At 49.2% G+C, this 26,393-nt stretch overlaps 1 protein-coding gene across 1 annotated transcript; it reads left to right on the top strand.

Moving 5' to 3' along the window:
* Positions 1-811: 811 nt before the first annotated feature.
* On the top strand, positions 812-24,355 carry Sesn2 (sestrin 2). The gene is made up of 10 exons (XM_042688700.1): positions 812-1,298; positions 10,324-10,389; positions 14,483-14,680; positions 15,904-16,086; positions 16,186-16,398; positions 17,565-17,715; positions 19,488-19,606; positions 19,961-20,151; positions 22,371-22,515; positions 23,227-24,355. Exons 1-10 carry the CDS (start codon positions 1,209-1,211, stop codon positions 23,311-23,313), a joined length of 1,443 nt encoding a protein of 480 aa, XP_042544634.1. The 5' UTR covers positions 812-1,208; the 3' UTR covers positions 23,314-24,355.
* Positions 24,356-26,393: the final 2,038 nt, after the last annotated feature.

Raw genomic sequence — 26,393 nt, forward strand, 5'->3', positions numbered from 1 at the left:
GTGCTGGTACTGTGGCAACTTCCTTAACAAAAGAGACTTGAAGGCCAGGAAGTGGATGAGATCAGACAGTGTGTCTGGAAAGAAGAGGGATAAAAACAGAAACTAGAAGAGCACCCATGTTTTATTTAGGGAATGCGAGGAGAAAGAGGAACCAGAGAAGGAGTGGCTAAAGAAAGAAGTGAGAATAGATCCCAGAACACCTTGCACAAAGGTGGAAGACCTGGAATAACAGGAAGGGAGCAGAAGGTGGAAAACAACAGCAGTGGAGAGGGAGATTAGACTCCAAATTGCCAATGGCATTTCAATTCATGAGGGCTTTTCCTGAGACTCCTAAATGAGGTGGATTCCCTGTGGCTGGTACATTTGGAGGCCTGGGAAAACAGGGTGGTATTCTCCAATCGCCAATATCTGGTAATCAGCTCTATAATTAGCATCATTTGGATACCGTGAAGCCAAACCTCCCAATCCTAACCAGTCCCTCCAGGTTTGGGAAAGCTGAGGAACTCACTTAGAAGGGATTTCACACTTGGCTTTCAGGGCAAGCCAGGTAAAGTCCCGTTTCATCACACATTCTAATGACTCTTCAGGCTGTCACTCTTCGTCTGGTATTACCAGTGATCTGAGTAAACCCCCTCTTGCAAAAGTTTGAAGCATTCGTCTGAAGCTGACTACAGCTCCCAGAGTTCCTGTGTGCTTCTAAGACGTTGATTGGAGGAACGGTTGGCTCTAGTGGGCGGGATCGCCCACGCCTCCCCGAGAAACAAGCATCTGATTGGTTCTGCCGTGTGGCTTTTGTGTCCCCGCCCTCCCCCGGGGACCGCAGCGGGCTGAGCAGAGCGGCTGGTGTCAGAGCCCGGCGAGCGCTGGCAGTTCCGCGGCTGGGATGCTGAAGAGCGGCGGGTCCGCGCGCAGCGCCGGCCACTGCGGACTTCCGACGCACTCCGGGCCGTGAAAAGCCCCCTGCGCTGCGGCCAAACCCAGGCCTCCGAGGCTACACACTGTTCCAGAAGCCAGACTAGGAGAAGAGTCCGGCACAGCAGCGGCCGATCTCTCGGATCTGGAACCCCGAGAGACACCCCGGAATTCTCGATCCTTCCCCCTGCCCCCCCTCCCAGCGGCCCTGAGCCCCGGGCTTCTACGTGCGCCGGTCCCAGGACCACCAGCCCCTCTTCCCGAGCACGAACCCTCGCTGGATCCTGGCGCACACCATGATCGTGGCGGACTCCGAGTGCCGCTCTGAGCTCAAGGGCTACCTGCCGTTCGCCCGGAGCGGCGTCGGCGGCGCGGGCACCGGAGAGGTAAGCAGCCGCCGAGCGACGCCACTCTTCCCGGAGCCGCGTTCCGAGGCTCCGGCCGTCCCGATCGGAGTCCGTGCGCCCCCCCGGCCCCGGGCTCCGCAAGGTGGAGGGAGAGGGGCGGAATGGAGAGCGCGTAAGCCGGGACTGAGGTTGCATCAACCGGCTGCCGCGGGCCTCCGCTCCCTCCGGCTGTCCCCTCCTCCTCGCCTCTTCCCCCCAGGGCTGCGGAGCCCTCCCCGGCTCCCGTGGACTCCCGGCCAATGGGAGGGACGCCTTCTGCAGGCTCTCCGGGCTTTGGGCTCTGGTCGGGGGAGCGTCTTCAAGTCCAGGCAAATCCCGGCCAGAGCAGCCCGACCACTCCTCCTCCCCGCCCCCTTCCGCAGATTCCCTTCCTCTCGGCGGGGGCTGGCGGCCGGGGGACTCTTTCTAGGATGCGTCCCTCGGAGAGCGGGGAGTGGGGCACCTGGGACGGGCCGGCGAAGGTCGCGATCCCCTTCCTGCCTCTGCCTTGGCACCTTGGGTTTGGAAGGAGGCGCGGGTACTCTGGGGGTTTGGTTTGGCCGCCGGTACGCAGGCAGCTGCAGCCCAAGCTGTAGGGGAGGGGACTGGAGGGGGGGGCGGTGAGGGGAGGCGATCTTAGCTGTAGCTCTGCCAGACTAGTGCCAGTCAGGCTGCACGCTGACAAATGATCTGGGGGTCCTTTAAGTTTGTTTCGCAGAAATCCCCCCCCCCACTTCCTCTTTTCTCCCTGCTCCCCTTCCTCCGAATCTGGAGGATTCCCTGCGGGGAGGCAAGGGAATAAGGCTGGACTTAACTCAGCCCTACTCCCCACGGCGGTAGCGACAGCAAACACCTGTCTTATTTATTGAGCACCTATTTAGATCCAGGGTCTGGGTTTTTGTCTCCTTCCTCTGGACCAACTCAGCAGTTGCAAACTGAACAACAGCCCCATTTTACAGGCTGAGAAAATTGAGGCCTAAAGGTTAGGGAAAGATGGCTTGTCGTTCTTTGACCTGTATCTGGGATTTGGAAGAGCATTTGGCACTATAGGAAGGTTTGCTTTTTTCTTTGTTTTTCCAAGCCTGGAGCAGTGGGGATATGTTTTGCCAGGGCTGGAGGTTGGGAGTGTTAATCCTAAAGTATATTTCTGGAGAAATTTTCTGCTCTTCTCTGAGCCACCTAATTCCTAGAAGTTCAACCTCCAGTGATAGATGGTTTGTTTCCTAAGTTTTCTGTTGTTTCTGTACCTTTGTCAGCCATGATTTAGGAGCCTCAGATGGAGAAAGGGAGGCTCACTCCAGACCTCTTCTCGGCTGAGTGACTTGGTTTCATTGTCAAAAAAAAAATGGAAATAAAATTGTTAAAGAGAGCACTTGGGCACCAGAGTGGAAGGTGCTGTTTTCCTGTCCCAACCCTCTGCTTAATTGCTGTGTTTCATTTCACTGATTGATGGACGGTGCATTGATTGTGCTGATACTGGCGGTTGGACTCAGGGCCTACTATTCTCTTGGCTTTTTCCACTCAAGGCTAGAGCTCTCACTTGAGCCACACTCCCAGCTTTTTGCTGGTTAATTAGAAATAAGAAGCCGGGTGCCAGTGGCTCATGCCTGTAATCCTATCTACTCAGGAAGCTGAGATCTGAGAATCGCTGTTTCCTATTCAAAGCCAGCCCCGTCAGGGAGGTCTGTGAGACTCAATTAACCACCAGAAAACTGGAAGTGGCACTGTGGCTCAAGTGGTAGAGTGCTCGCCTTGTGCTGAAGAGCTGAGGGACAGTGCCCAGGCACAGAGTTCAAGCCCCACGACCAACCAAAAAAAAAAAGTCTCATGGATTTCCCTGCTCAAGCTAGTTTTGACCTGAGATCCTCAGATCTCAGCCTCCTGAGTAGGTAAGATTACAGATGTGAGCCTCCCAGCACCTGGCTACTTGCTGTGTTTTATCTTGGCCAAGTGATCCTATCTCTTGGTACAGTTTGTCCATAAGCATTTCATGGTATCCTTAAGGGTTTGTTGGATTGGGAGAATTGACTCAGAATACCTACAGAGGCCCCAAGCACTGTGTCTGGACCAGTCCTTACACAGAACATGATAACTGCATCTGAGGGCGAGCTCAGCTGCTGTCAGACACGTTTCCCTTCTCCCAGGGTGCCTCTCAACGGGTTCTCCTGAACCTATTCCCTCCTGCCTAAGGTGAAAGAACTGCTACTTCCTTCCCTTGCAGAGAGACCTGGGGAAGAGACGATGTGACTGGTTGTGGATGTTCAAGGTGATCTGTCCCCTCCATTAGGGAGAGGAAGAAGTGGCTTTGGAGGAAGTTACTTTTCAAAAGTGGGAAAAGTTGGTGGTGTCTGAGATAGAAATGTCAAGATTTTTTCTCTCAGGAGAAAAGAAGCTTGCTTTATGCAGAATCCTCGATAATAATTGCAAGGGGACCAATCTGAAAACCAGAGCTCAAAGCCCAGAGGTGGGCCACCTCTCCTTCATCACATACCCTCTCTCAGGGGGTCAAGGCCGCTAGATGTATCTATCTCCAGAAAGTTCCCTGGTTTTCATTGCTCTAATAAGCGTCTTCTCTCCATTATAGGAGCCTTGGGGGTAATTATGTGAGTTAGGCATTTCTTGCCTTTCTCCCTGCTGGACTGTAGACCCTTTACTCCCTGCAGTTCCCTTTCCCTGTCTTGTTCTTAACTTTTTTGTATGTGTGCTGGCAATGGGCCTTGAACTCAGAACCTCACATTCTCACTCGGCTTTTTTGCTGCAGGCTGATGCTCTACCACTTGATACACATTCCACTCCAGCTTTTTACTGCTTAATTGAAAATAAAAGTTTCTTTCTGCCCATGTTGACTTTGACCTGCAATGCTCAGATCTCAGCCTCCTAAGTAGTTAGAATTACTGGCATGAGCCATCAACTACCGATTTAGTTGTTTTTTGCTTTTTGTTGTTGTTGTTGTTTTTAAATCTAATATGTGCTTGCCCTTGTTAGCTTAACTGACCCTGGTGAGCTGTCCCATCTGTATTATGCTGGACTTGAAGAGGACCATTCTGAGCTTCCCATCTCTAAAGAAGGGACAAAGCCTGCTTATCTAGGATAGTCTATAGGAATCAAGGTGGTTGTGAAATCAGATGTGGAATGCTCTTAGGCCTGGTACCCAGCCCATAATGGGCATAGAAGGGAGTTGATAGCACTAAACACCCAAGGCAAGTTGGGCACCAGTGGCTCACGCCTGTCATCCTAGCTACTCAGGAGGCTGAGATCTGAGGAATGTGGTTTAAAGCCAGTCCACTTGGGAAAGTCTGTGAGATTCTTATCTTCAATTAACCACTGGAAAACCAGAAGTGGCACTGTGGCACAAAGTGATAGCCTTGTGTGAAAATGCTTGGGGACACCATCCAGGCCTAGAGTTCAAGTCCCATGAGCAACAACAACAAAACCACTCAAGTCCGGATGGATAGTTAGGAACTCCTTGTGTTAAGGCTTCCTCTCAGGTGTAAATCCAGGCACGTGTGTGTGTGTGTGTGTGTGTGTGTGTGTGTGTGTGTGTGTGTGTAAGTATCTCTTCCCAGAAGGCAGATTTAGCAAGTGTCTATAGTTGAGTTCTGCAACTGGCAGGCACTAAATAGGAAGAACAAAGGCTGGGTTATTGCTTGGAGCCTAGGCAGATAGTGGGTGGAATTCTGGGAAGTCAAATTGAGCTCTATTCAAATCTCTAGTCGTGGGACCACTTCTAGAAGCTGTTTTGGTGAAGTAGAAAGGCCCTTAAGAGCTGGATGCTTTTGGCTTATACCTGAAATCCTAGCTACCCTGGAGGCTGAGATCTGAGGATCTGAGGTTCAAAGCCAGCCTGGGCAGAAAAGTCTTGAGACTATTACCTCCAATTAACCAGCATAGAGCTTGAAAGCAGAGGCACGGCTCAAGAGCAAGTCTCGAGTTCAAGTCCCAGTACTGGCACACACACAGAGAAAAGACCCTCAGGTGCCAGGCACTCTGGGTTCACATGGATTATTCACTCTTTACTTGGTGTTTAACTTTTACTCAGTCTCTGCTTGCATGCAAACTCATGTCCCCATACATACCAAATGGATGAAGATTAGATACAAACTAACTGCTTGAGCTAAAACAGTACAAAAGTTAATGTCTAAGGAGCACTTGAATTTGGTAGCAATTAACCTCTTCTTACAATTTGTCTTAATATCCCTCCTCCTCCCACTTCATTGAGTGGTCTCTGCTCACTTCTTTGATCCTGGAGATCCCCTCCCTTGGGACTGTGGTGGTCTCTTTTCCTACCTGGGGCAGGTGATTGGTGACCTGTTCTCTCTGGATTTCCCTTTCTTCATCCAAAAATGTTATCTGGGCTTACTGAATCTATGCTCCTTCATATGGTAGCCTCCTGGCCAAAGTGGCTAAATACATTTATAGCTTGTAAATTGGACTGCCTGTAGTCACAGCTCCTCCAAAGGTGGATGCCAGTCTGGCCTGGGCTATCTACTGAGACCTTGTTTTAAAAACCAACAAGCAAGGCTGGGAATGTGGCTTAGCAGTAGAGTGCTTGCTTACCTAGCATGCATGAAGCCCTGGGTTCAACTCCTCAGTATCACAGAAACAGAAACAGCTGGAAGTGGTGTTGTGGCTCAAGTGGTAGAGCTCTAGCCTTGAGCACAGAGGGGCTTCAAGGACAGTGCCCAGGCTCTGAGTTCAAACTCAAGCTACAAGACCAGCAAAAACCAAAACCAAAACCAAAAAAAAAAAAAAAAAAAAAAAAAATTTAAAAAAAATAAGCAAATGAATAAAGTTAGATAAAGTCAAATTCAATAGTGAAAATTTCAGTTTATTTATTTATTTTGCTGGAGGGTGGAGATCAGACTAGTCCTACTTCAAATGCTCAGCCACAGTGAATGACTAAGAACTATCACACAGATTAGACATTACAGATAGAAGCCATTTCATCATTTCAGAAAGTTCTAACCCAAGTGCTGGTGGCTCGTGGCACTAAACTACTCTGGCAGCTGAGATACGAGGATCAAGATTCAAAGCCAGCTCAGGCAGAAAAAAATGTGTGAGACTCTTATTTCCAATCAACCAGCAAAAGTGGAGGTATGGTTCATGTGGAGGAGCACCAGACTTGAGAGCAAAAACAAAAAAAAACAAGAGTGGAGGCTCAGAGTTCAAGCCCCAATATTGTGTGTGCGCACTCGTGTGCGTGCATGCATGCACACGTACACGTGCATGTGTGCATGGACCAGAAAATGATATCAGACTGTGCTGTGCTAGATCCAGTATGGGTCTCAAGGCAGAACATAATATGGGTGAAAGCAGTAGGTTGCTGGGGCTGTGGGTAGAGAAGGAGATTTTCATTCTTGATGAACTCCAGATACAAAGGCTTAGACTTGAGAAGTCTAGTGAGTGCTCTAGTAGCTTTTACTTTAAAGTCTAGGCAGTGGATATGCAGTCAGTGCTTAGTTGGTGAAAACCATTGTTGCTACTTATTATTATTACTATTATTTTCATCATGACTCCTCACTCTAGGGAATGAGAGGCCATCTCTTGGCCGTGGGGCCCTACCATGCCGGCTTCCCCTGATGTCAAGGTCAAGGAAGCATTCAAAGTATTGTAACCATGAATTCTAATGGTCTGAGTGGCATTCAGGGCTTCCCACTGTCTGTTCCCTGTGGCTGGATTGCTGTTCCCCTTTGTCAGTACTGGCCCTATTGTCTTCTCATTGATCAGATAGGAGTTCAAAGGTCACCCCTTCAGCGGTTTTTCCTGTCTACTTCCATTAAAATATTACCCATTCACCCACCCTCGTCATTGTCTCTTGCTCTGTTTCATTCACTTTTCTGTGATTGGAAACTCCACTGTTTCTCTTCCTCCCTGACACCCAAACTTGTATGAAGGCTGAGACTGTCTTTTGACTGCTATAGTCTTGCTGTCTGCAGTGGAGTCATCAAAACATTTGTCAAGCAAGAGGTGTGGCTCAAGAGGTAGAACCCTAGCCTAACAAGTGCAAGGCTCTGAGTTCAACCCCTAGCACTGCCAAAAGGAATAAAATACCTCTAAAAACATTTGTTAAATAAATCGATTTTGATCCTACCTGGAAAGCACACAGCACTTGAGAAAGGGATAGGTGAGTGATAGAAATCTTGGTCTGGACTTGACTGTACTTTGCCAGGGGCCCCCACACAAACCAACTCAGCATTTCTGGGCTGGGACTTCAGCTGCTCAAAGGGATTCTGATGTACTGCTTGTTTGAAACTGCAGCGAGGTTAATGCTGGGGGACTTTTGTTATGTGCTTATGCTGATGTAGGTGCTGAGGTAGGCAGGGTGGCATTATCCCTTTAAACCCACGTGGCCACCCAGTGAAAGTACATACTAGTTCCATTGGTTGGTGGGGAAACTGAGGCTCCTGATGCTAGCTTCTTTCTTTTCTTGTGCTAATATTGAGGTTTAAACTCAAGACCTCAAGCTCTGACTTGGACTTGGCTTTTTCCAATTTTTTTTCCCCTTTTTTCCCAGTCCTGGGGCTTGAATTCAAGGCCTGGGCACAGTCCCTGAGCTAGCACTCTACCATTTGAGCCCACAGCACCACTTCTGGCTTTTTCTGTTTATGTGGTACTGAGGAATTGAACCTAGGGCTTCATGCATGCTTGGCAAGCACTCTACCACTAAGCCGCATTCCCAGCCCCTCTTTTTTTTTTTTTTTTCTTTCTTTCTTTGCATCTTTCTATTCTCTTTTAATATCTGCACACTCCAATCCCCTCCCCTTCCTTTTTTGGAGACAGGTCTTGATCAACTTGCCTGGGGGCCTGGGCTCCAGTACCTGCCCCTCCTGTGGTTTTCTCTGGTCTCTCAGGACCCCTGGGAGAGGCGAGGTCTGCCGAGTCAGCAGTCCTTATCTCTCAGGCTGAGCTGTTGGGCTTTTTCTCTGTGTGCGAGGGAGGAGGGGAGCTGGAAAGGGTGAGCCTGCCCTGGCTTTGGACCAGCCTGTCCTGGCACCTCCCTGAGGTATAAGCTGAAAGGGGCCTGCATAGTCAATCAAACCAGTCCCCTCCTTTGTTCCAGATTTAGGCCCAGAAAATCTAGGAAGCTTTCCCAAAGCCATATAGTAAACTAGTGGCAGAAACCGGTACCCAAAGTCTGCCTCTCTCAGGGGACTTAATGGCCAACTGGAAAAAAAAAAAAAAGATTCAGTTACAGTTTTGAATCCCTGGATACCTGGACCCATTAAATCGATCTTAATGGTGAAGGGAGAGTTAGGAGTCCGGCCCAGTCCAGGGAACGTGACTGCCTGGCTCTAATTTGGGTAAATTATTCCAAGGCCAGTGATTCCCCTCCCAATTAACAAAGCAAATGAAGAAATAAACTTCTCCCATTTGTAGGTCTAGGAGAAACAGGGCGAGGGAGTCTATGGTTCTGATGTTTTCCTATAAGATTCCACTCTACCCTCTCTGCTTTCTCTATTTTCTAATTTTTTTTTTTTTGGAGGGGGTGTTCGTATGTGTGTGTGCATGTGCTCTTTTACTTTGGCTTTTTTCCTTCAAGGCTGGCTCTCTACCATTTGAGCCAAACCTCCAGGTTTGTTGGTTATTGGAGATAAGTATTCAGATTTGTCTGCTGAGCTGGCTTTTTTTTTTTTTGCCAGTCCTGGGACTTGAATTCTGGGCCTGGGCAATGTCCCTGAGCTTTTTTGTCTCAAGGCTAACACTCTACCACTTGAGCCACAGCACCACTTCTGGCTTTTTCTGAGTTTATTGGAAATAAGAAAGAGTCTCATAGATTTTTCTGCCCTGGCTGTCTTTGAACTGTGATCCTCAGATTTCAGCCTCCTGAGTAGCTAGGATTACAAGTGTGAGTTACTAGTGCCTAGCTCTGGACAGATATTCAACCCTGATACTCAGAGCTAAAAGTGGCTAGAATTACAGGCATGAGCCAGGAACTGGCCTCTTACCCAGTTCTTTTTTTTTTTTTTTTTTTCAGTCATGGGGCTTGAACTCTGCGCCTGAGCGCTGTCCCTCAGCTCTTCAGCTCAAGGCTAGTGTTCTACCACTTGAGCTACAGTGCCACTTCCAGTTTTCTGGTTGCTTATTGGAGATAAGAGTCTCTTGGCACTGGGCACCAGTGGCTCACGCCTGTAATCCTAGCTACTCAGGAGGCTGAGATCTGAGGATCAGGGTTCAAAGCCAACCTGGGCAGGAAAGACTGTAAGACTCTTATCTCCAATGAATCACTAGAAAACCAGAAGTGTTGCAGTGGCTCAAGCAGTAGAGTGCTCACTTTGAGCTGAAGAGCTGAGGGACAGCACCCAAACCCAGAGTTCAAGCCCCACGACGGACCAAAAAAAAAAAGTCTTGGGGCTGGGAAGGTGGCTCAGTGGTAGAGCGCTTGCCTTGCATGCATGAGGCCCTGGGTTCGATTCCTCAGCAGCACATAAGCAAAAAGAAAAAAGCTGGAAGTGGTGCTGTGGCTCAGGTGGTAGAGTGCTAGCCTTGAGCTGAAGAGCTGAGGGACAGCGCCCAGGCCCAGAGTTCAGGCCCCACGACCGGACCCCCCCCCCCCCAAAAAAAAAAAAAAAAAGAATCTCATGGCCTTTCTTGCCCAGGCTGGCTTAGAACGGTGATCCTCAGATATCAGCCTCCTGAGTAGTGAGGATTACCGGTGTGAGCCACTGGAGCTCAGCTAAAATTAATTTTTTTTCTTTTTTTTTGTCTATCGTGGGTCTTGAACTCTGGGCCTGGGCGCTGTCCCTCAGTTCTTCAGCTCAAGGCTAACGCTCTTCCACTTGAGCCACAGAGCCACTTCTCTTGCCCAGTTCTTAAACAGCTCAGCCTGAGCCCGCCTTCTTGCTTACTTATAGGTGACTAATCAGACAGGTGTAAATGTCCCGTCTGGTTCTCCATGCAGGATGCATCCAAAAGATGGTTTTAGAAGAAGCTCTTCATAACTCCCAGAGTGGAGGGAGGAGGCTGGAGAGATGATAAATCCTCTTCATTGTCCCTGATGCCAACTAATGTCCATGTTTCCTCCCAGGAACCCAGGGAGAGCCGGGTTCGGCGAGGCCCTCGAGGGCCCAGCGCCTTCATTCCTGTGCAGGAGGTAAGTTTGGAGTGGGTTGGGAACCTTTTGGTCCCTGAGATAAGAAGACATGAGGCATTGGGTGGGCCAGGGTTTTTTCTTCCCTAGCCTTTAATTTTCAGTTTTGAAACTACCCTTTTCCATTCCTGATGCATTTAAGCCTCAGATCAGCTAATTGAGACAGGTGTGCTAGCAAACCTGTTTCTCATGGGATGAATAGGCTCAGAGAGAGAAGGAATCATAACACAAACTTTGTTTATCTTTTTTGCCAGTCCTGGGGCTTGAACTCTGGGCCTGGGGCACTGTCCTTGAGCTTCTTTTTGCTCAAGGTTAGTGCTCTACCACTGGAGCCACTGCACAATTTTGGCTTTTTCTGACTAATTTATTAGAGATGAGAATCTCTGCGATTTGCTATCTCAGCCTCCTGAATAGCTGCGATCACAGGTGGGAGCCACCAGTGCCTAGCACGATACAAACTTAATTCTCAAATTAATGCCTGTCTTTGCTTAATAAGCTAGAAATATCTATATTTTTCTCATCCTTGCTACTTTTAAAGGTCTGTGTGTGTGTGTGTATTGTGCATATTTTAAAGTAAAATTTCATTATTTTAAAATGTAATGTTTGAGATTCACTGTCTCTGTCTTTTTTTTTTTTTTTTTGGGTCCGGTCATGGGGCCTGAACTCTGGGCCTGGGCGCTGTCCCTCAGCTCTTCAGCTCAAGGCTAGTGCTCTACCACTTGAGCCACAGCGCCACTTCCGGCTTTTTTCTTTTGCTTATGTGGTGCTGAGGAATCGAACCCAGGGCCTCTGGCATGCAAGGCAAGCGCTCTACCACTGAGCCACCTTCCCAGCCCCTCTGTCTATCTTTTTTGTGCTGGTTGAATTCAAGGCCAGGCACTCTCCTTTTTTTTTTTTTTTTAAATTTTATTTTATTTTATTTGAGAACATACTGTACAGAGGGGTTACAATTACATGGGCAGGATAATGCATACATTTCTTACCAAGCATTGCAGCCTCCTCCTTTGTTTACCCTTCACCTCCCTTCCCAGCCTCCTCCCCCCCCCCCCCCCCCCAGGCACTCTCCTTTAACTTTTTGGTTCAAGTTCAAGGCTAGCCACTTGAACCACAACTCGGCTTCTGACTCTGTGCTGATTAACTAGAGATAAGAGTTTCTAGGAGGGGGCTGGGAAGGTGGCTCAGTGGTAGAGTGCTTGCTTTGTATGTATGAGTCCCTGGGTTCGATTCCTCAGTACTACATAAACAGAAAAGGCCAGAACTGGCACTGTGGCTCAAATGGTAGAAGAGCTAAAGAGCTCAGGGACAGTACCCAGGCCTAGAGTTCAAGCCCCACGATCGACCAAAAAAAAAAAAAAAAAAGAGTTTCTTGGATTTGGCTGCTTGGGCTGGCTTTGATCCACAGTCTCCAGATCTCAGCCTTCTGAGTAGTTAGGGTTACAGGTGTAAGTTACAGATGTCCAGCCTTTCCTTTCTACCTCCCTCCCTCCATCCCTTCTTGCTTCCTTCCCTCCCTTCTGAATTTGGATTTAATCTCAGCACCTCTCACTTGACTTTTTTGCTCCTGTTGGTACTCTACTGCTTGAGCCACACCTTTAGTTCCTTTAGGGTTTTTTTGTTTGTTTGTTTGTTTTTGTTTTATTTTTGCCAGTCCTGGGGCTTGTACTCAGGGCCTGGGTACTGAGCTTCTTTTGCTCAAGGCTACCTAGCACTCTACCAGTAGAACCACAGCACCATTTCTGGCTTTTTCTGTGTATGTGGTCCTGAGGAATCGAACCTAGGTCTTCATGCATGCTAAGCAAGCACTCTACCACTAAGCCACATTCCAAGCCCTCTTCCTCCCCCATCCCTCATTGGTCATGGGGCTTAAACTCTGGGCCTAGGCACTTGTCCCTCAGCTCTTCAGCTCAAGGTGAATGCTCTACCACTTGAGCCACAGCGCCACTTCTGGTTTTCTGGTGGTTTATTGGAGATAAGAGTCTCATGGACTTTTCTGCCCCATCTGGCTTTGAACCGTGATCCTCAGATATCAGCCTCTTTAGTCGCTAGGATTACAATTGTGAGCCATTGGCGACCAGCTTTTTTTTCCTTTTGACTGTCATCGGACTTGAACTCAGGCCCTGAGCTTTTGTGCACAAAGCTAGCACTCTACCACTTGAGCTACAACTCCACTTCTGGCTTTTAATTCCAGCTTTTGCTGGTTAACTGGTTAAATTGATTTATCACCCCAGGTTGACTCAACCTTTTGAGTAGCTAGGCTTATAGGTGTGAGCCACTAGTGCCCACCCTAGATTTTTCTTTCATACAGATACTTGTTTTCAGTAGAGAGCTAAGGTTTAAAGCCTGGTTTTCCATTTGTTTTGTTTTTTCACTTAACAGTACAACAGAGTCGTCTCTTATCTAGAGAGACAGTTCATTCATTTATTTTATTTACTTATTTTATCTATACTGGAGATTGAACCCAGAGTCTCACATATGGTAGACAAGCATGCCACCATCCTGGCCTCTTTATTCACTTATTTCCCAGCTATATATTGAATTATGAATCTGTGTTAGGAACTGTTTCAGGGAGGATAGAGAACAAGATAGACAAAAACTTTTACCATCATGGAGATGACGTGCTATATTATGTAAATGAGACAGATTCTTTCTTGCTTGCTTGCTTGCTTTCTTTCTTCCTTTCTTTCTTTCTTTTTTGTTGGTTGTGGGGCTTGAACTCTGGGCCTGGGCGCTGTCCCTGAGCTCTTCAGCTCAAGATTAGCACTCTACCACTTGAGCCACAGCACCACTTCTGGGACAGGTACTTTCAAATACACAGAAAAATTTAATCTAGATGGTGATAATGGCTGTAATCTTAGCTACTCAGGAAACAGACCTGGAGGATCGTGGTTTGAAGCTAAACCTGGCAGAAAAGTCAAGAGATTTCATCTCCAATTAACCAGCAAAAAGCTGAGTTGGGGCTGGGAATGTGGCTTAGTGGTAGAGTGCTTGTCTAGCATGCATGAAGCACTGAGTTTGATTTTTTTTTTTTTTTTGGGTCCGGTCGTGGGGCCTGAACTCTGGGCCTGGGCACTGTCCCTCAGCTCTTCAGCTCAAGGCTAGGGCTCTACCACTTGAGCTACAGTACCACTTCTGGCTTTTTTCTTATGTGGTGCTGAGGAATGGAACCCAGGGCCTCAGGCATGCAAGGCAAGCTCTCTACCACTGAGCCAACTTCCCAGCCCCTTTTTTTTTTTTGCCAGTCCTAGGCTTGAACTCTGGGCCTGGGCACTGTCCCTCAGCTCTTCAGTTCAAGGCTAACACTCTACCACTTGAGCCACAGCACCACTTATGGCTTTTTCTGCTTATGTGGTACTGAGGAATTGAACCCAGGGCCTCACGCATGCAAGGCAAGCACTCTACCACGAAGCCAACTTCCTAGCCCACGGGTTTGATTTTTCAGTACCACATACACAGAAAAAACTAGAAGTGGTGCTGTGGCTCAAGTGATAAAGTGTTAGCCTTGAGCACAGAGAGGCTCAGGGATAGTACTCAGGCCCTGAGTTCAAGCCCCAGGACTGAGGGGGAAAAAAAAAATGAAAAAGCTGAGTTGGAATCCCACCAACTTTCTGCTAGGACTGACTTTATTCAGCATTCCTAAGATCTCAGCCTCCTGACTAGCTAGGATTATAGTCTTGAGCTATTTGTGCCTGGCAAATAGGTCAATGTATTATTATATAAGGTGCCTAATAAGCATTTATTTAATCCATTAATGAAATACCATTTCTCCTCATTCCCTCTTTTTTGGACATGGTGGTGGTCTTTAGCCTCTTACTACTCCAAAGCCATTAGAATGAATATTCTGGGGCTGGGAAGGTGACTTAGTGGTAGAGTGCTTGCCTTGCATGCATGAGGGCCCTGGGTTCAATTCCTCAGCACCACATAAGCAGAAAAGGCTGCAAGTGGTACTGTGGCTCAAGTGGTAGAGCACTAGCCTTGAGCTGAAGAGCTGAGGGACAGTGCCCAGGTCTAGAGTTCAGGCCCCATGACCGACCAAAAAAAAAAAAAAAGAATATGTTGGTCTCTGGTGGGAACCCATGTCCTCCTCTCTGCTTGGCAGGTCCTGCGGGAAGGGGCTGAAAGCCTGGAGCAGCACCTGGGGCTGGAGGCGCTGATGTCCTCAGGGCGGGTAGACAACCTGGCAGTGGTGATGGGCCTGCACCCTGACTACCTTAGCAGCTTCTGGCGCCTCCACTACCTGCTGCTGCACACCGATGGGCCCCTGGCCAACTCCTGGCGTCACTACATTGCCATCATGGTGAGCCTGTCTGGGCTTGATGCTTGCAGGGGTGGCCATGAGGGGGTTCTGTCCTTGGATCTTTTCCTAAAGGCTTCCTGAGTTGATTTCATTGTTAAGAGGAAGTAGCTTTTTCTGACCATCTATAGAAGTTTGAAGTTGTTTGTGTGTGTGTGTGTGTGTGTCTGTGTGTGTGTGTGTGTGTGTGTGTGTGTGCATGCATGTGTATGCTTTAGCGCTAGGGCTTGAACTCTGGGAATAGGCCCCTGTCCCTAAGCCTCCATGGCTTAAGGCTAGGGTTTTACCACTTGAGCCACAGCTCCACTTCCAGTTTTGTTGGTGGTTAATTATAGATAAGAGTCTCCAGGACTTTCTTGCTCAGGCTGACTTGGAATCATGATCCTCAGATCTCAGCTTCCTGAGTAGCTAGGATTACAAGTGTGAGCAACTGGCACCCAGTTGAAGTTGTTTTTGTTTTGTTTCATTTGTGCCAATCCTGGCGCTTAAACTCAGGACCTGGGTTCTGTCCCTTAACTTTTTCTGCCAAAAGCTGGCACTCTACCACTTATGCCATAGCTCCATTTCTGGCTTTTTGGTGGTTAACTGGAGGCAAGAGTTTCATGGATTTCCCTGCCCAAGTCTGCCTTTGAGTAGGCTAGGATTGTAGACATTAGCCACTATCTCTTGGCATTACTTTTTTTTTTTTTTTCTTGTCAGTGTGAAGCTTGAACTCTGGGCCTGGGCACTGCCCCTCAGTTCTTAAGCTCACTCTACCACTTGAGCCACAGTACCACGTCTGGTTTTCTTGTGATTTACTGGAGATAAGAGTCTCCCAGATTTTCCTTCCCAGGCTGGCTTTGAACCGTGATCTTTAGATCTCAGCCTCCCAAGTAGCTAGCATTATAGGCATGAGCCACAGGTGCCCAGCTGGTTAGTTTTTTTTTTTGTTGTTGTTGTTGTTGTTAGTTTAGTTAGTTGTTGTTAGTTTAGTTTTGTGCTGGTACTAGGGCTTGCACTCAGGGATTAGCTTTTTCACTCAAGGCTGGTGCTCAACCACTTGAGCCACAGCTCCATTTCCAAACTTATGCTTTTGAAGGGAGGCAGACTGGGTCACTGAGGTGGAAATGGTCAGGAATGGGAACTTAGACAACAATAGACAATGGTGTTTCCTTTCAAGGGGGGATCCCGCTGGAGTAGGGCACAGAAGGAGGTGGGTGACCCGGGCTGTTCCGCCTTCTCCACAGGCTGCTGCCCGCCATCAGTGCTCTTACCTGGTGGGTTCCCACATGGCAGAGTTCCTTCAGACTGGCGGTGACCCTGAGTGGCTACTAGGCCTCCACAGGGCCCCTGAGAAGCTGCGGAAACTCAGTGAGATCAACAAGTTACTGGCTCATCGGCCCTGGCTTATCACCAAGGAGCATATCCAGGTGCAGTGGGCAGAGGACCTGGTCTTGGAGGGAGCCCTGGGCCACAGTGGGCAGTATGGGGGCAGACATTGAGAAAGTTATGGCTTCCCTCCCCTCCAGGCCTTATTGAAGACAGGTGAGCACAGCTGGTCCCTGGCCGAACTTATCCAAGCCCTGGTCCTGCTCACCCATTGCCATTCACTGGCCTCCTTCGTGTTCGGCTGTGGTATCCTTCCTGAGGGGGACCCAGAGGGCAGCCCTGCACCACAAGCACCATCGCCCCCGAGTGAGCAAGGCAGCCCTCCTGGAGGGGACCCATTGAACAACTCTGGGGTAAGTCATGGGCTTGGTCTTTTGGGGGAAGGAAGGGGAAGTTGGTATAGCCTGCTTCCCTATCTCCTCATACTGAGAGGTTGTAGAAAAATTACAGACTCTTTGTGTGTGTGTGTGTGTGTGTGTGTGTGTGTGTGTGTGTGTGTGTGTGTGTGAATATATGAATATATGTGTGCATGTATACTGATCTTGGGGCTTTTGAACTCAGGGCTTGGGCACTGTCCTTGACTTTTTTTGCTCAAGGCTAGTGCTCTATCACTTGGACCACAGCTCCACTTCCAGCTTTCTGGTGGTTAATTAGAGAGAGAAATCTCACAGATTTTCCTCATTGGGCTGGCTTTGAATCATGATCTCAGCCTCCTGAGTAGCTAGGATAACAGGTGTGAGCCCCTGGCACCTGGCAAGTTACTGGACTTCAACACTCAGTTTCCTCATCTATTAGATGGGAATAAAGATCCCTAGTCACCATGGCCTGTGAAGATAAAGATGGTGTTCTATAACTTGAATTTTATCAAGTAGCTTCATAGGATCAAAGTCTGAGGGTTTTTAGCAACTTTTAGTTTGGTCCGGGCACTGGTGGCTCATGCCTGTAATCCTAGCTACTCAGGAGGCTGAGATCTGAGGATCCCAGTTCAAAGCCAGCCTAAGCAAGAAGTCTGTGAGACTCTTATCTCCAGTGAACCACCAGGAAAGTGGAAGTGGCGCAGTGGCTTACATGGTAAAAGTTAGCCTTAGCCGGGCGCTGGTGGCTCACGCCTGTAATCCTAGCTACTCAGGAGGCTGAGATCTGAGGATCGCGGTTCAAAGCCAGCCTGGGCAGGAGAGACCGTGAGACTCCTATCTCCAATAAACCACCAAAAAACCGGAAGTGGCACTGTAGCTCAAGTGGTAGAGCGCTCGCCTTGAGCTGAATTGCTGAGGGACAACGCCCAGGCCCAGAGTTCGAGCCCCACAACTGACAAAAAAAAAAAAAAAGAAAGTTAGCCTTGAGCAAAAAAGCTCGGAGGCAGTACCCAAGCCCTGAGTTCAAGTCCCAGTACCAGCCCAGAAAGAAAAGAATACAGAGTTTGGGCTGGGAGTGTAGTTCAGTGGTAGAGTAAGAGGGAAGGCTCTGGGATGTGGGAAGGGTAGGTGGAGGAATCGTGGCCATTGGATCTGTCCTGCAGGGCTTTGAGGCCGCCCGAGACGTCGAGGCTCTGATGGAACGCATGAGGCAGCTGCAGGAGAGCCTGCTGCGGGATGAGGGGGCCTCGCAGGAGGAGATGGAGAGTCGCTTTGAGCTGGAGAAGTCCGAGAGCCTGCTGGTGACACCCTCAGGTACAGGAATACAGGGGCTCTGCTCCCAGGGCTGCCCTCTTACACCACTGGTAGGATAAGCACTCTATGCGCCAGACCTCCTGCTAGCAGGGGCAGCCACCACCTCTCTCCACCTCCTAGTAGAGTTCTTTTTTTTTTTTTGGGTCCGGTTGTGGGGCCTGAACTCTGGGCCTCAGCTCTTCAGCTCAAGGCTAGTGTTCTACCACTTGAGCCACAGCGCCACTTCCGGCTTTTTTCTTTTTGCTTATGTGGTGCTGAGGAATCAAACCCAGGGCCTCATGCATGCAAGGCAAGCGCTCTACCACTGAGCCACCTTCCCAGCCCCCCCTAGTAGTAGTTCTGAGTGTAGGCCTTGGATTTGGATTCTGTCTTCTTCCTTTTGCGGGGTTGCTTGGTGATTTGAACTCTGGGACTTCCTACCACTTGCTAGGCCGATACTCTATCACTGAACTACACCTCTAGCCTTTCTCTCTCTCTTTTTTTCTTTAATTTTTAATTTTATTGTTGCTGTTTTTGTTGGTTGTGGGCTTGAACTTAGGGCCTGGACACTGTCCCTGAACCTCTTTGTGTTCAAGGCTAGCACTCTACCACTTGAGCCACAGCACCATTTCCAATTTTTGAGTGGTTAATTGGAGGTTAAGAATCTCATGGGCACTTTTCTGCCAGCCTGGTTTCAAACCATGATCTTTAGATCTCAGCCTCTTGAATTGTTTAGGATTACAGGTGTGAGCCACCGGTGCCTAGCACCTGTAGCCCTTTCTCTTACTAGTTATTTATTTAGTTTTGCCAGTCCTGGGGCTTGAGCTCGGCCTGGGCACTGTCCCTGAGCTTCTTTTTTTTTTTTTTTTTTTTTTTTGTCGGTCGTGGGGCTTGAACTCTGGGCCTGGGCGCTGTCCCTCAGCTCTTCAGCTCAAGGCGAGCGCTCTACCACTTGAGCTACAGCGCCACTTCCGGTTTTCTGGTGGTTTATTGGAGATAGGAGTCTCACGGTCTCTCCTGCCCGGGCTGGCTTTGAACCGCGATCCTCAGATCTCAGTTTCCTGAGTAGCTAGGATTACAGGCATGAGCCGCCCGACTCCCTGAGCTTCTTTTACTCAAGGCTAGCACTCTACCACTTGAGCCACAGTGCCACTTCTGGGCTTTTCTTTTTTTTTTTTTTTTTTTTGGGTCCGGTCGTGGGGACTGAACTCTGGGCCTGGGTGCTGTCCCTCAGCTCTTCAGCTCAAGGCTAGCGCTCTACCACTTGAGCCACAGCGCCACTTCCGGCTTTTTTCTTTTTGCTTATGTAGTGTTGAGAAATTGAACCCAGGGCCTCAGGCATGCAAGGCAAGTGTTCTACCACTGAGCCACCTTCCCAGCCCCATGGGCTTTTCTGTTTATGAGGTACTGAGGAATCGAACCCAGGGCTTCATGCATGCTAGGCAAGCACTCTACCACTAAGCCACATTCCCAGCCCTCTTGCTGATTATTATTTTATCAGTCTCTTCCTCTTCAGGACTGGTTAGAGAATGAAGCACTGCTTAGCACAGAGCTGGCCCAGGTTGAGCCTCTCTACAGGACTACCACTGTTCCTAGAGGCCTTTCCTCCTGGGCTCAGGACCCTGGTCACCTCCTTCGCCTCCAGCTGAAGGCTTGCTCCCACATTCTGTGGCCTGAGGCTCTCTCTGGCCCTCTATTCTGCCTTTCTGTCTCCATTTTGATGATTAATCCAGATGGAACCCCGTATGCGATGCCTAGGCCTCACTGTGTCCTCTTTCTGACATGATTCTCAGCTGATATCCTGGAGCCCTCTCCACACCCAGACATGCTGTGTTTTGTGGAAGACCCCGCTTTTGGATATGAAGATTTTACCCGCCGAGGGACTCAGGCACCCCCCACTTTCCGTGCCCAGGTAGGGCTCTCCCAGCTGTCTTGGCCGCTGATCCTGGTTTATGGCTAGGCAGGGGAGAATGGTTTGAGTGGTTACAGAGCTGAGTACCTTCTCCTCTCCAGATCCCATGAGGGCTGCCAGCTCCAGTGGACCCTGAGGGGACCCACCTCACTCTAAGAGTTTGGGGGTTCCTAATCAGAGTGAGATGATCATCACCTTGGTGGCTAAGGCCAGAACAAGCAATGTGATTGTCCATGGGATAGGAAGAGAGGGTTGTGAAGAGCCGGTGTGCTCTGCAGGTCTAGAGGATGGGGGTCTTTCTTGCCCACCTTGGGCTCCAAGGTCTCAACAATGTTCTCTTCGCGTTTTCCTCAGGATTATACCTGGGAAGACCATGGCTACTCACTGATTCAGAGGCTCTACCCCGAGGGGGGGCAGCTGCTGGACGAGAAGTTCCAGGCCGCCTATAACCTTACCTACAACACCATGGCTATGCACAGCGGCGTGGACACGTCCATGCTCCGCAGGGCCATCTGGAACTACATCCACTGCGTCTTTGGGATCAGGTGAGTTATGGCCCTCACTCACAATGTGTGTTTGAGTCTTTGCCTGCAGCTTCCAAGATAACTATGGTTGTTTTGTGTGTTTTGTGGTGGGGGAGAGGGGGCACACACGTGTGTGCATACGCACTGGGACTTCAACTCAGATCTTCATACTCTAGTATTTCACTTAAATCTGAAGCTCCAAGCCAGGCACTTGTGGGCTCATGCCTGTAATCCTAGCAGCTACTCAGGAGGCTGAGATCTAGGGCTCTCAGTTCAAAGCCAGCCTGGACAAGAAAGTGCCTGACACTCTTATCTCCAACTAGCCACCAGAAAACCGGAAGTAGGGCTGTGGCTCAAAGTGGTAGAGTGCTGGCCTTGAACAAAAAGAGCTCAGGGATACACCCAGGCCCTGACTGACTAAAAAAAAAAGCCAAACCGGAGAACTATTGGCACCCCAATGGATCCTATTTTCTTAGCTACTCATTTCACTTATTTTATTCCTTTACTAAAACATGAGTGTATTTTAGTGAATTTTTCCCTTGCTTTGTTTAGCTAACAGTTTATGCCCAGTATCAAAAAATTATCCCAATTTTTTTTTTTTTTTTGGTCCGGTTGTGAGGCCTGAACTCTGGGCCTGGGTGCTGTCCCTCAGCTCTACCACTTGAGCCACAGCGCCACTTCCGGCTTTTTTCTTTTTGCTTATGTGGTACTGAGGAATCGAACCCAGGGCCTCATGCATACAAGGCAAGCGCTCTTCCACTGAACCACCTTCCCAGCCCTATCCCAACTTTTTTAAAAGGTGCATTTCTGGGGCTGAAATCATGGCTCAAGTGGTAGAGCATCTGACTAGCAAGCGAGAGGCCCTGAGTTCAAACATTAGTACTGCCAAAAGAAAAGAAAACTTTTTTTTTTTTTTTTTTTGATCATGAGACTTGAACTCAGGGTCTGAATGCTGTCCCTGAGCTTTTTAGTCAAGGCTAGCACTTTACCACTTTGAGCCACAGCTCTACTTCTGATTTTCTGGTACTTAAATGAAGATGAGAGTCTCAGGGACTTTCCTGCCCAGACTTGCTTCGAACTGCGATCCTCAGATCTCAGCCTCCTGAATTTAGGTTAGTTCTTGTTCAACTCTTATTTATTTTTTTCTGTCGGTCATGGGGCCTGAACTCTGGGCCTGGGCACTGTCCCTCAGCTCTTCAGCTCAAGGCTAGCACTTGAGCCACAGTGCCACTTCTGGCTTTTTCTGCTTATGTGGTGTTAAGGAATCGAATCCAGGGCCTCATGCATGCAAGGCAAGCACTCCACCACTGAGCCACCTTCCCAGCCCCTTGCCCAACTCTTAAGTTGAGTATCCTTCACTCTCCAACGTGGTCCTTGCTCCATATCTCTGTGCACTGTCAGAACTTCTGCTGTTCATCCAAGTCTTCCCATCCAGATGTTGTCTACCCTAGCTTATTGGACTGGCAAGTGATAAGAGTGACTTCCAGACTTTCCACCAGCTTGCTTGTTGACTTTTGAGCAAGTTAATTGCCTTCTTTAGCTCTTAGTTTGCCCATCTGGACTAGTTCCTCTTTGACATTACCTACGTCTTTCTCTAAAGTGAATATCCACCTCCCAGCCTTTGCTGTAAAAAGTGAATATGGCCTTGGAGCCAGCCAGAGCTGGGTTTGATACCCCTTCCCTATTATCTTGCCTTTTTTTTTTTTGCCAGTCCTGGGGCTTGAACTCAGGGCCTGGGCACTGTCTCTGAGCTTGTTTTGCTCAAGGCTAGCACTCTACCAGTTGAGCCACAGCACTACTTCTGGCTTTTTCTGTTCATGTGGTACTAAGGAATCAAACCCAGGGCTTCATGCATGCTAGGCAAGCACTCTACCACTAAGCCACATTCCCAGCCCCCTTCCCTATTATCTGACACCTAGGGCAAATAACTTCCCTTCTCTTCACTTCTTCACCTCAATTTCCTCCTCTGTAAAATGGGGCTGATAGCGCAATGTATTGCATAGAAGGTGTGTAGACAGTAGGTGAACTTTGAGACCTCCATGAGACAGCACCCCACACAACAGCTTGTTCTGTGCATTGGAGTGGTTCTCTCCAAGGCTGGTGGCCTCTGATAAATGGGAATCAGCTTTTTTTCTAAGAGGAATCAGTCTTCTGGGTACTTTCTACCCTCTGATCTTTCTTGCCACTCTCCGTTCCTCCTTCTGCAGAACAAAGGGTGAGTAATTCTGTCTTTCCATCAGATATGATGACTATGATTATGGGGAAGTGAACCAGCTCCTGGAGCGAGACCTCAAAGTCTACATCAAGACAGTGGCCTGTTACCCAGAAAAGACCACCCGGAGGATGTACAATCTCTTCTGGAGGCACTTTCGACACTCAGAGAAGGTACAGTCCATAGGAGAGGAGCCAGAAAGTCAGACAGGCCCCATCCAGGGGAGGGGCAGGAGAGAAATCCACAGGGACCTACCCTGAGTCTGTCCATAGCCTCTTCTGTGATCAAGTGTCAGATTCCATTGACTCACCTGTAGAGTAGGAATACGGGTGCCTGCTTCATATTATCATCAGTGGCAGGCATAGTTTCAAGTCGTAAGACTCACCTTCACCCCCTAAAGCCAGGCTCCAGTGACTCATGCCTAAACTCCTTGCTACTGTGGAGGCTGAGATCTGAAGATCAAGGTTTGAAGTCAGCCGGCGAAAAAAGTCCTTGAGATTAGAATTTTTTATTTTTTGGTTGGTTGTGGGGCTTGAACTCTGGGCCTGGGCACTGCCCCTGAACATTTCAGCTCAGGGTAAGTGCTTTAGCACTTGAGCCACAGCGCCACTTCCAGTTTTCTGATGGTTTATTGGAGATAAAAGTCTCATGGACTTTTGTGCTTGGACTGGCTTTGAACCACGATCCTCAATCCTCAGCCTCCTAAGTAGCTAGGATTACAGGCATGAGCCGCCAGTGCCCAGCTAGAAATTCTTTAGTTGGCATTGCCTTAGTGAGAGTCAGTGCATCTCTGAGGAAGGGATAGTGAATTGAATGGTCAGAGGGAGTGGCAGTCAGCAAGGGCTGTGGAGCACTTGTCAACCAAGCCCTGATCTGTGTTCCAGGTCCACGTGAACTTGCTGCTCCTGGAGGCCCGGATGCAAGCTGCCCTGCTTTACGCCCTCCGAGCTATCACCCGCTACATGACCTGACTTCTTCCTACACAGGATTGGTACCCAGAGCAGCTGGCCCGGGGGGGGGGGGCACCGCCTCCCTGTAAGGACTTCTCTGTCTGGAGACAGACCAGGACCCTTTCTGTCCCATGCCCACCCGCCCTACATGGGGGTTGGTGTGTGTGTGTGCTGTGCAGCTCCCGAGCCACACCCTCGTTTTTCCCACTGGAAAGGACAGACTGTTGCACTGACTCTCAGATCTCTGCTCTGCCCCTGGGAGCTTGAAGAAGACTAGAAGATCCCTGGGGGCTGTGCGCTTCCTCCTTCTCCAAAAGGTGTAGGAAAGGAAGTAGGCTAAGTTTAGATTTTCATGCCAGCCGGTTGAGGCCCAGCCACCACAAGTGCTGTGGGCCTTCCTGGACTGGTAAGCCCCTGGCTGGTTCTTGGGGGAGAGGGGCAAAGACCGCCCCCCCCCCCCTTAACACTCCAGTTTTGCCTTCCTCCCCTCCCATTCTCAGATTACATTACCTCCACCTGCCATTCACCCATCAATGTGAAAGTCAGGGTCACAGCGGGTCTGTGTGCCCAGTTCCCCAAAAGCCTGTTCTGTTGGGCAGCTCTAAATAGCCCCCTTCTTCTCTCCCCTTCCCCCCACCATGTTCTTTGGTCGCCTGAATCCTATCTCAGTTCTTTTTTGCCCTATGCCTGGTAGTGTGAGGCCCAAGAGAGGAGCCCAAGACACCCAGAGAGCAGACTCCACAGAGAGATGGAGCCTTTCCTATGGGCCTTCTGGGGAGGAAGAGTCTACCCTAAGTTCGATGTCTTTGGATTAATTAAGGGCCTCATCCTTGGAGCCACACTTGCTTCCTGGAAGGAAAAGAGAGAGATTCTGTCCTCAGGGGTGTTAGTGAAAATGCTTGCCAAAAAGTGGAATTTTTTTTTTTAAGTGGCTGAGGTAGCACCAGAGCCCACCTAAGTAATAGGTGGATATCAAGATAAAGATTCAGACTTCCTGCCTTCCTTCTTCCCTCCTTCCCTCCCTCCCTTCCTTCCTTTGTTCCTTCCTCCCTCCTGTCCTGCCCTGCCCTGTTGTGTCCTCCTTTCCTTCATTCTTTTCTTTCTTTGTGCCAGCACTAGGGCTTGAACACTGGGCCTGGCCACTGTCCCTGAGATTTTTGTGCTAAAGGCTAGCTAGCACTCTGCCACTTGAGCCACAGCTCCACTTCTGGCGTGCGTGCGTGTGTTTAATTGGAGATAAGAGTCTCGTGACTTTTCCTGCCTGGGCTGACTTTGATCCTTGATCCTCAGGTCTCAGCCTCCTGAGTAGCTAGGATTATAGGCGTGAGCCACCAGCGCCCGGCCCAAGGGTTTTTTTTTTTTTTTGTTCAGGCCCTGCCACGGGTGGGATGCCTGTGGCCACATTACCATCCTCGTTGACCCAGCTGCAGTTAGAGGTTGACAGCTTACTCAGTTTAGCTTTCCCAAGACCTGATGCTTTTGCCCTAGGCTCTCAGGCCAAACTGCCAATAGGAAGCTGATTTTCTTGCAAGATCTAGAAGGCCTCTGGAACCCTCCCATAAGCAACCTCTCTTGGCTGCCTGGCTGCCTTCCAAGTACATCTCATGCCATACTTCACCCATTCCAGTCCTGTCTTTCTCCTGTTCTGGATTTTAGGTGGATTGCTTGGAGACAGAAGCAGCCAAGGACTGATCCCAGGCACTTTCTCTAGCAAACAACTGTGAATTCAGACTTCTCTTGTTCTTCTAGCAGTAAATGCCTGAGTAAGGCAAGGGCCACAGTGCTGCTTCTGACCTTCCTTCCTGGGGCTGGGCAGGAGCAGAGCCTAGCCAGTGTACCACATTTCGTATCCCCGTGCAGGCACGGAGAAGCAGCTCGCTCCCTTTCAGGCCTGGAAAGGCTCCTTGCAAGAAGCTATACAAGGAAGAAGCACCCCAGCAATGGTGGGGGAGGGGATGTAGAGCTTAAGGCAGGGCATGAATCCTCTGTAAATGTCCTCTGGGGTGTGCAGGAAAGAATGTCCAGTGTTAAAAGTACAGAAATCTCTGGCCTTGGCTACCAGTTCTGGATAATAAGAAATAAAGTTCACTGAGGTTTTGTTTTGTAGTTCTTGTTTAATGGACTGTTTTCTCATTTCCTGAAGGTCATGGTTCACCATGGGGCACAGGCCCAGGGCCATGATTGCGTCATACACTTGACCTGATGGCCTCTGTCCTGCTGGCTACTTCTGCCCAGGGATTGCAGGATTGGGAGCTGTGAGCGTTGCAAATCTACATCTGCCCCTTGGCTGTGCAGCCCTGCTGCCCATCTGTGGCTGCACTGTCACTGTGGAATAATAATGGCCATGTTGGGCTGGGAAGGTGGCTCAGTGGAAGAGTGGCTTGGCCTTGCATGCATGAGGCCCTGGGCGCAATTCCTCAGCACCACATAAGCAGAAAAAGCCAGAAGTGGCACTGTGGCTCAAGTGCTAGAGTGCTCCCCTTGAGCAGAAGAGCTGAGGGACAGCACCCAGGCCCAGAGTTCAGGCCCCACGACAACTAAAAATAATAATAATAATGGCCATGTTTTTCTGACTGGCCGTAGGAAAGGCTGCAGCAATTCTGCAAGAAATTTTTTTTTTTTTTTTTGGGGTCCGGTCGTGGGGCCTGAACTCTGGGCCTCAGCTCAAGGCTAGTCCTCTACCACTTGAGCCACAGTGCTACTTCCGGCTTTTTTCTTATGTGGTGCTGAGGAATCGAACCCAGGGCCTCAGGCATGCAAGGCAAGCGCTCTACCACTGAGCCACCTTCCCAGCCCCTCTGCAAGAAAATTTTAACTAGAGTGTGGTGAGATTGATAGATTCCATAGCTGGTCATGGTGCAGCCAGGATTCCAATGGTGTTTGGCAAACTCAAAGTTTTCTTTCTTTCTTTCCTTCTTCCTTTCTTCCTTCTTTCTTTCTTCCTTGCTTCCTTTCGTTTTTGCAGGTCCTTGGGCTTGAACTCAGAGCCTGAGCACTGTCCCTGAACTCTTTTTTTTTTTTTTTGCCAGTTCTGGGGCTTGAACTCAGAGCCTGCATATTATCCCTGTGCTGCATTTTGCTCAAGGTTAGCATCTATCACT

This window comes from Dipodomys spectabilis, unplaced genomic scaffold, assembly GCF_019054845.1.
Source record: "Dipodomys spectabilis isolate Male_0828 unplaced genomic scaffold, ASM1905484v1 ptg000118l, whole genome shotgun sequence".
Classification (NCBI taxonomy): domain Eukaryota; kingdom Metazoa; phylum Chordata; class Mammalia; order Rodentia; family Heteromyidae; genus Dipodomys; species Dipodomys spectabilis.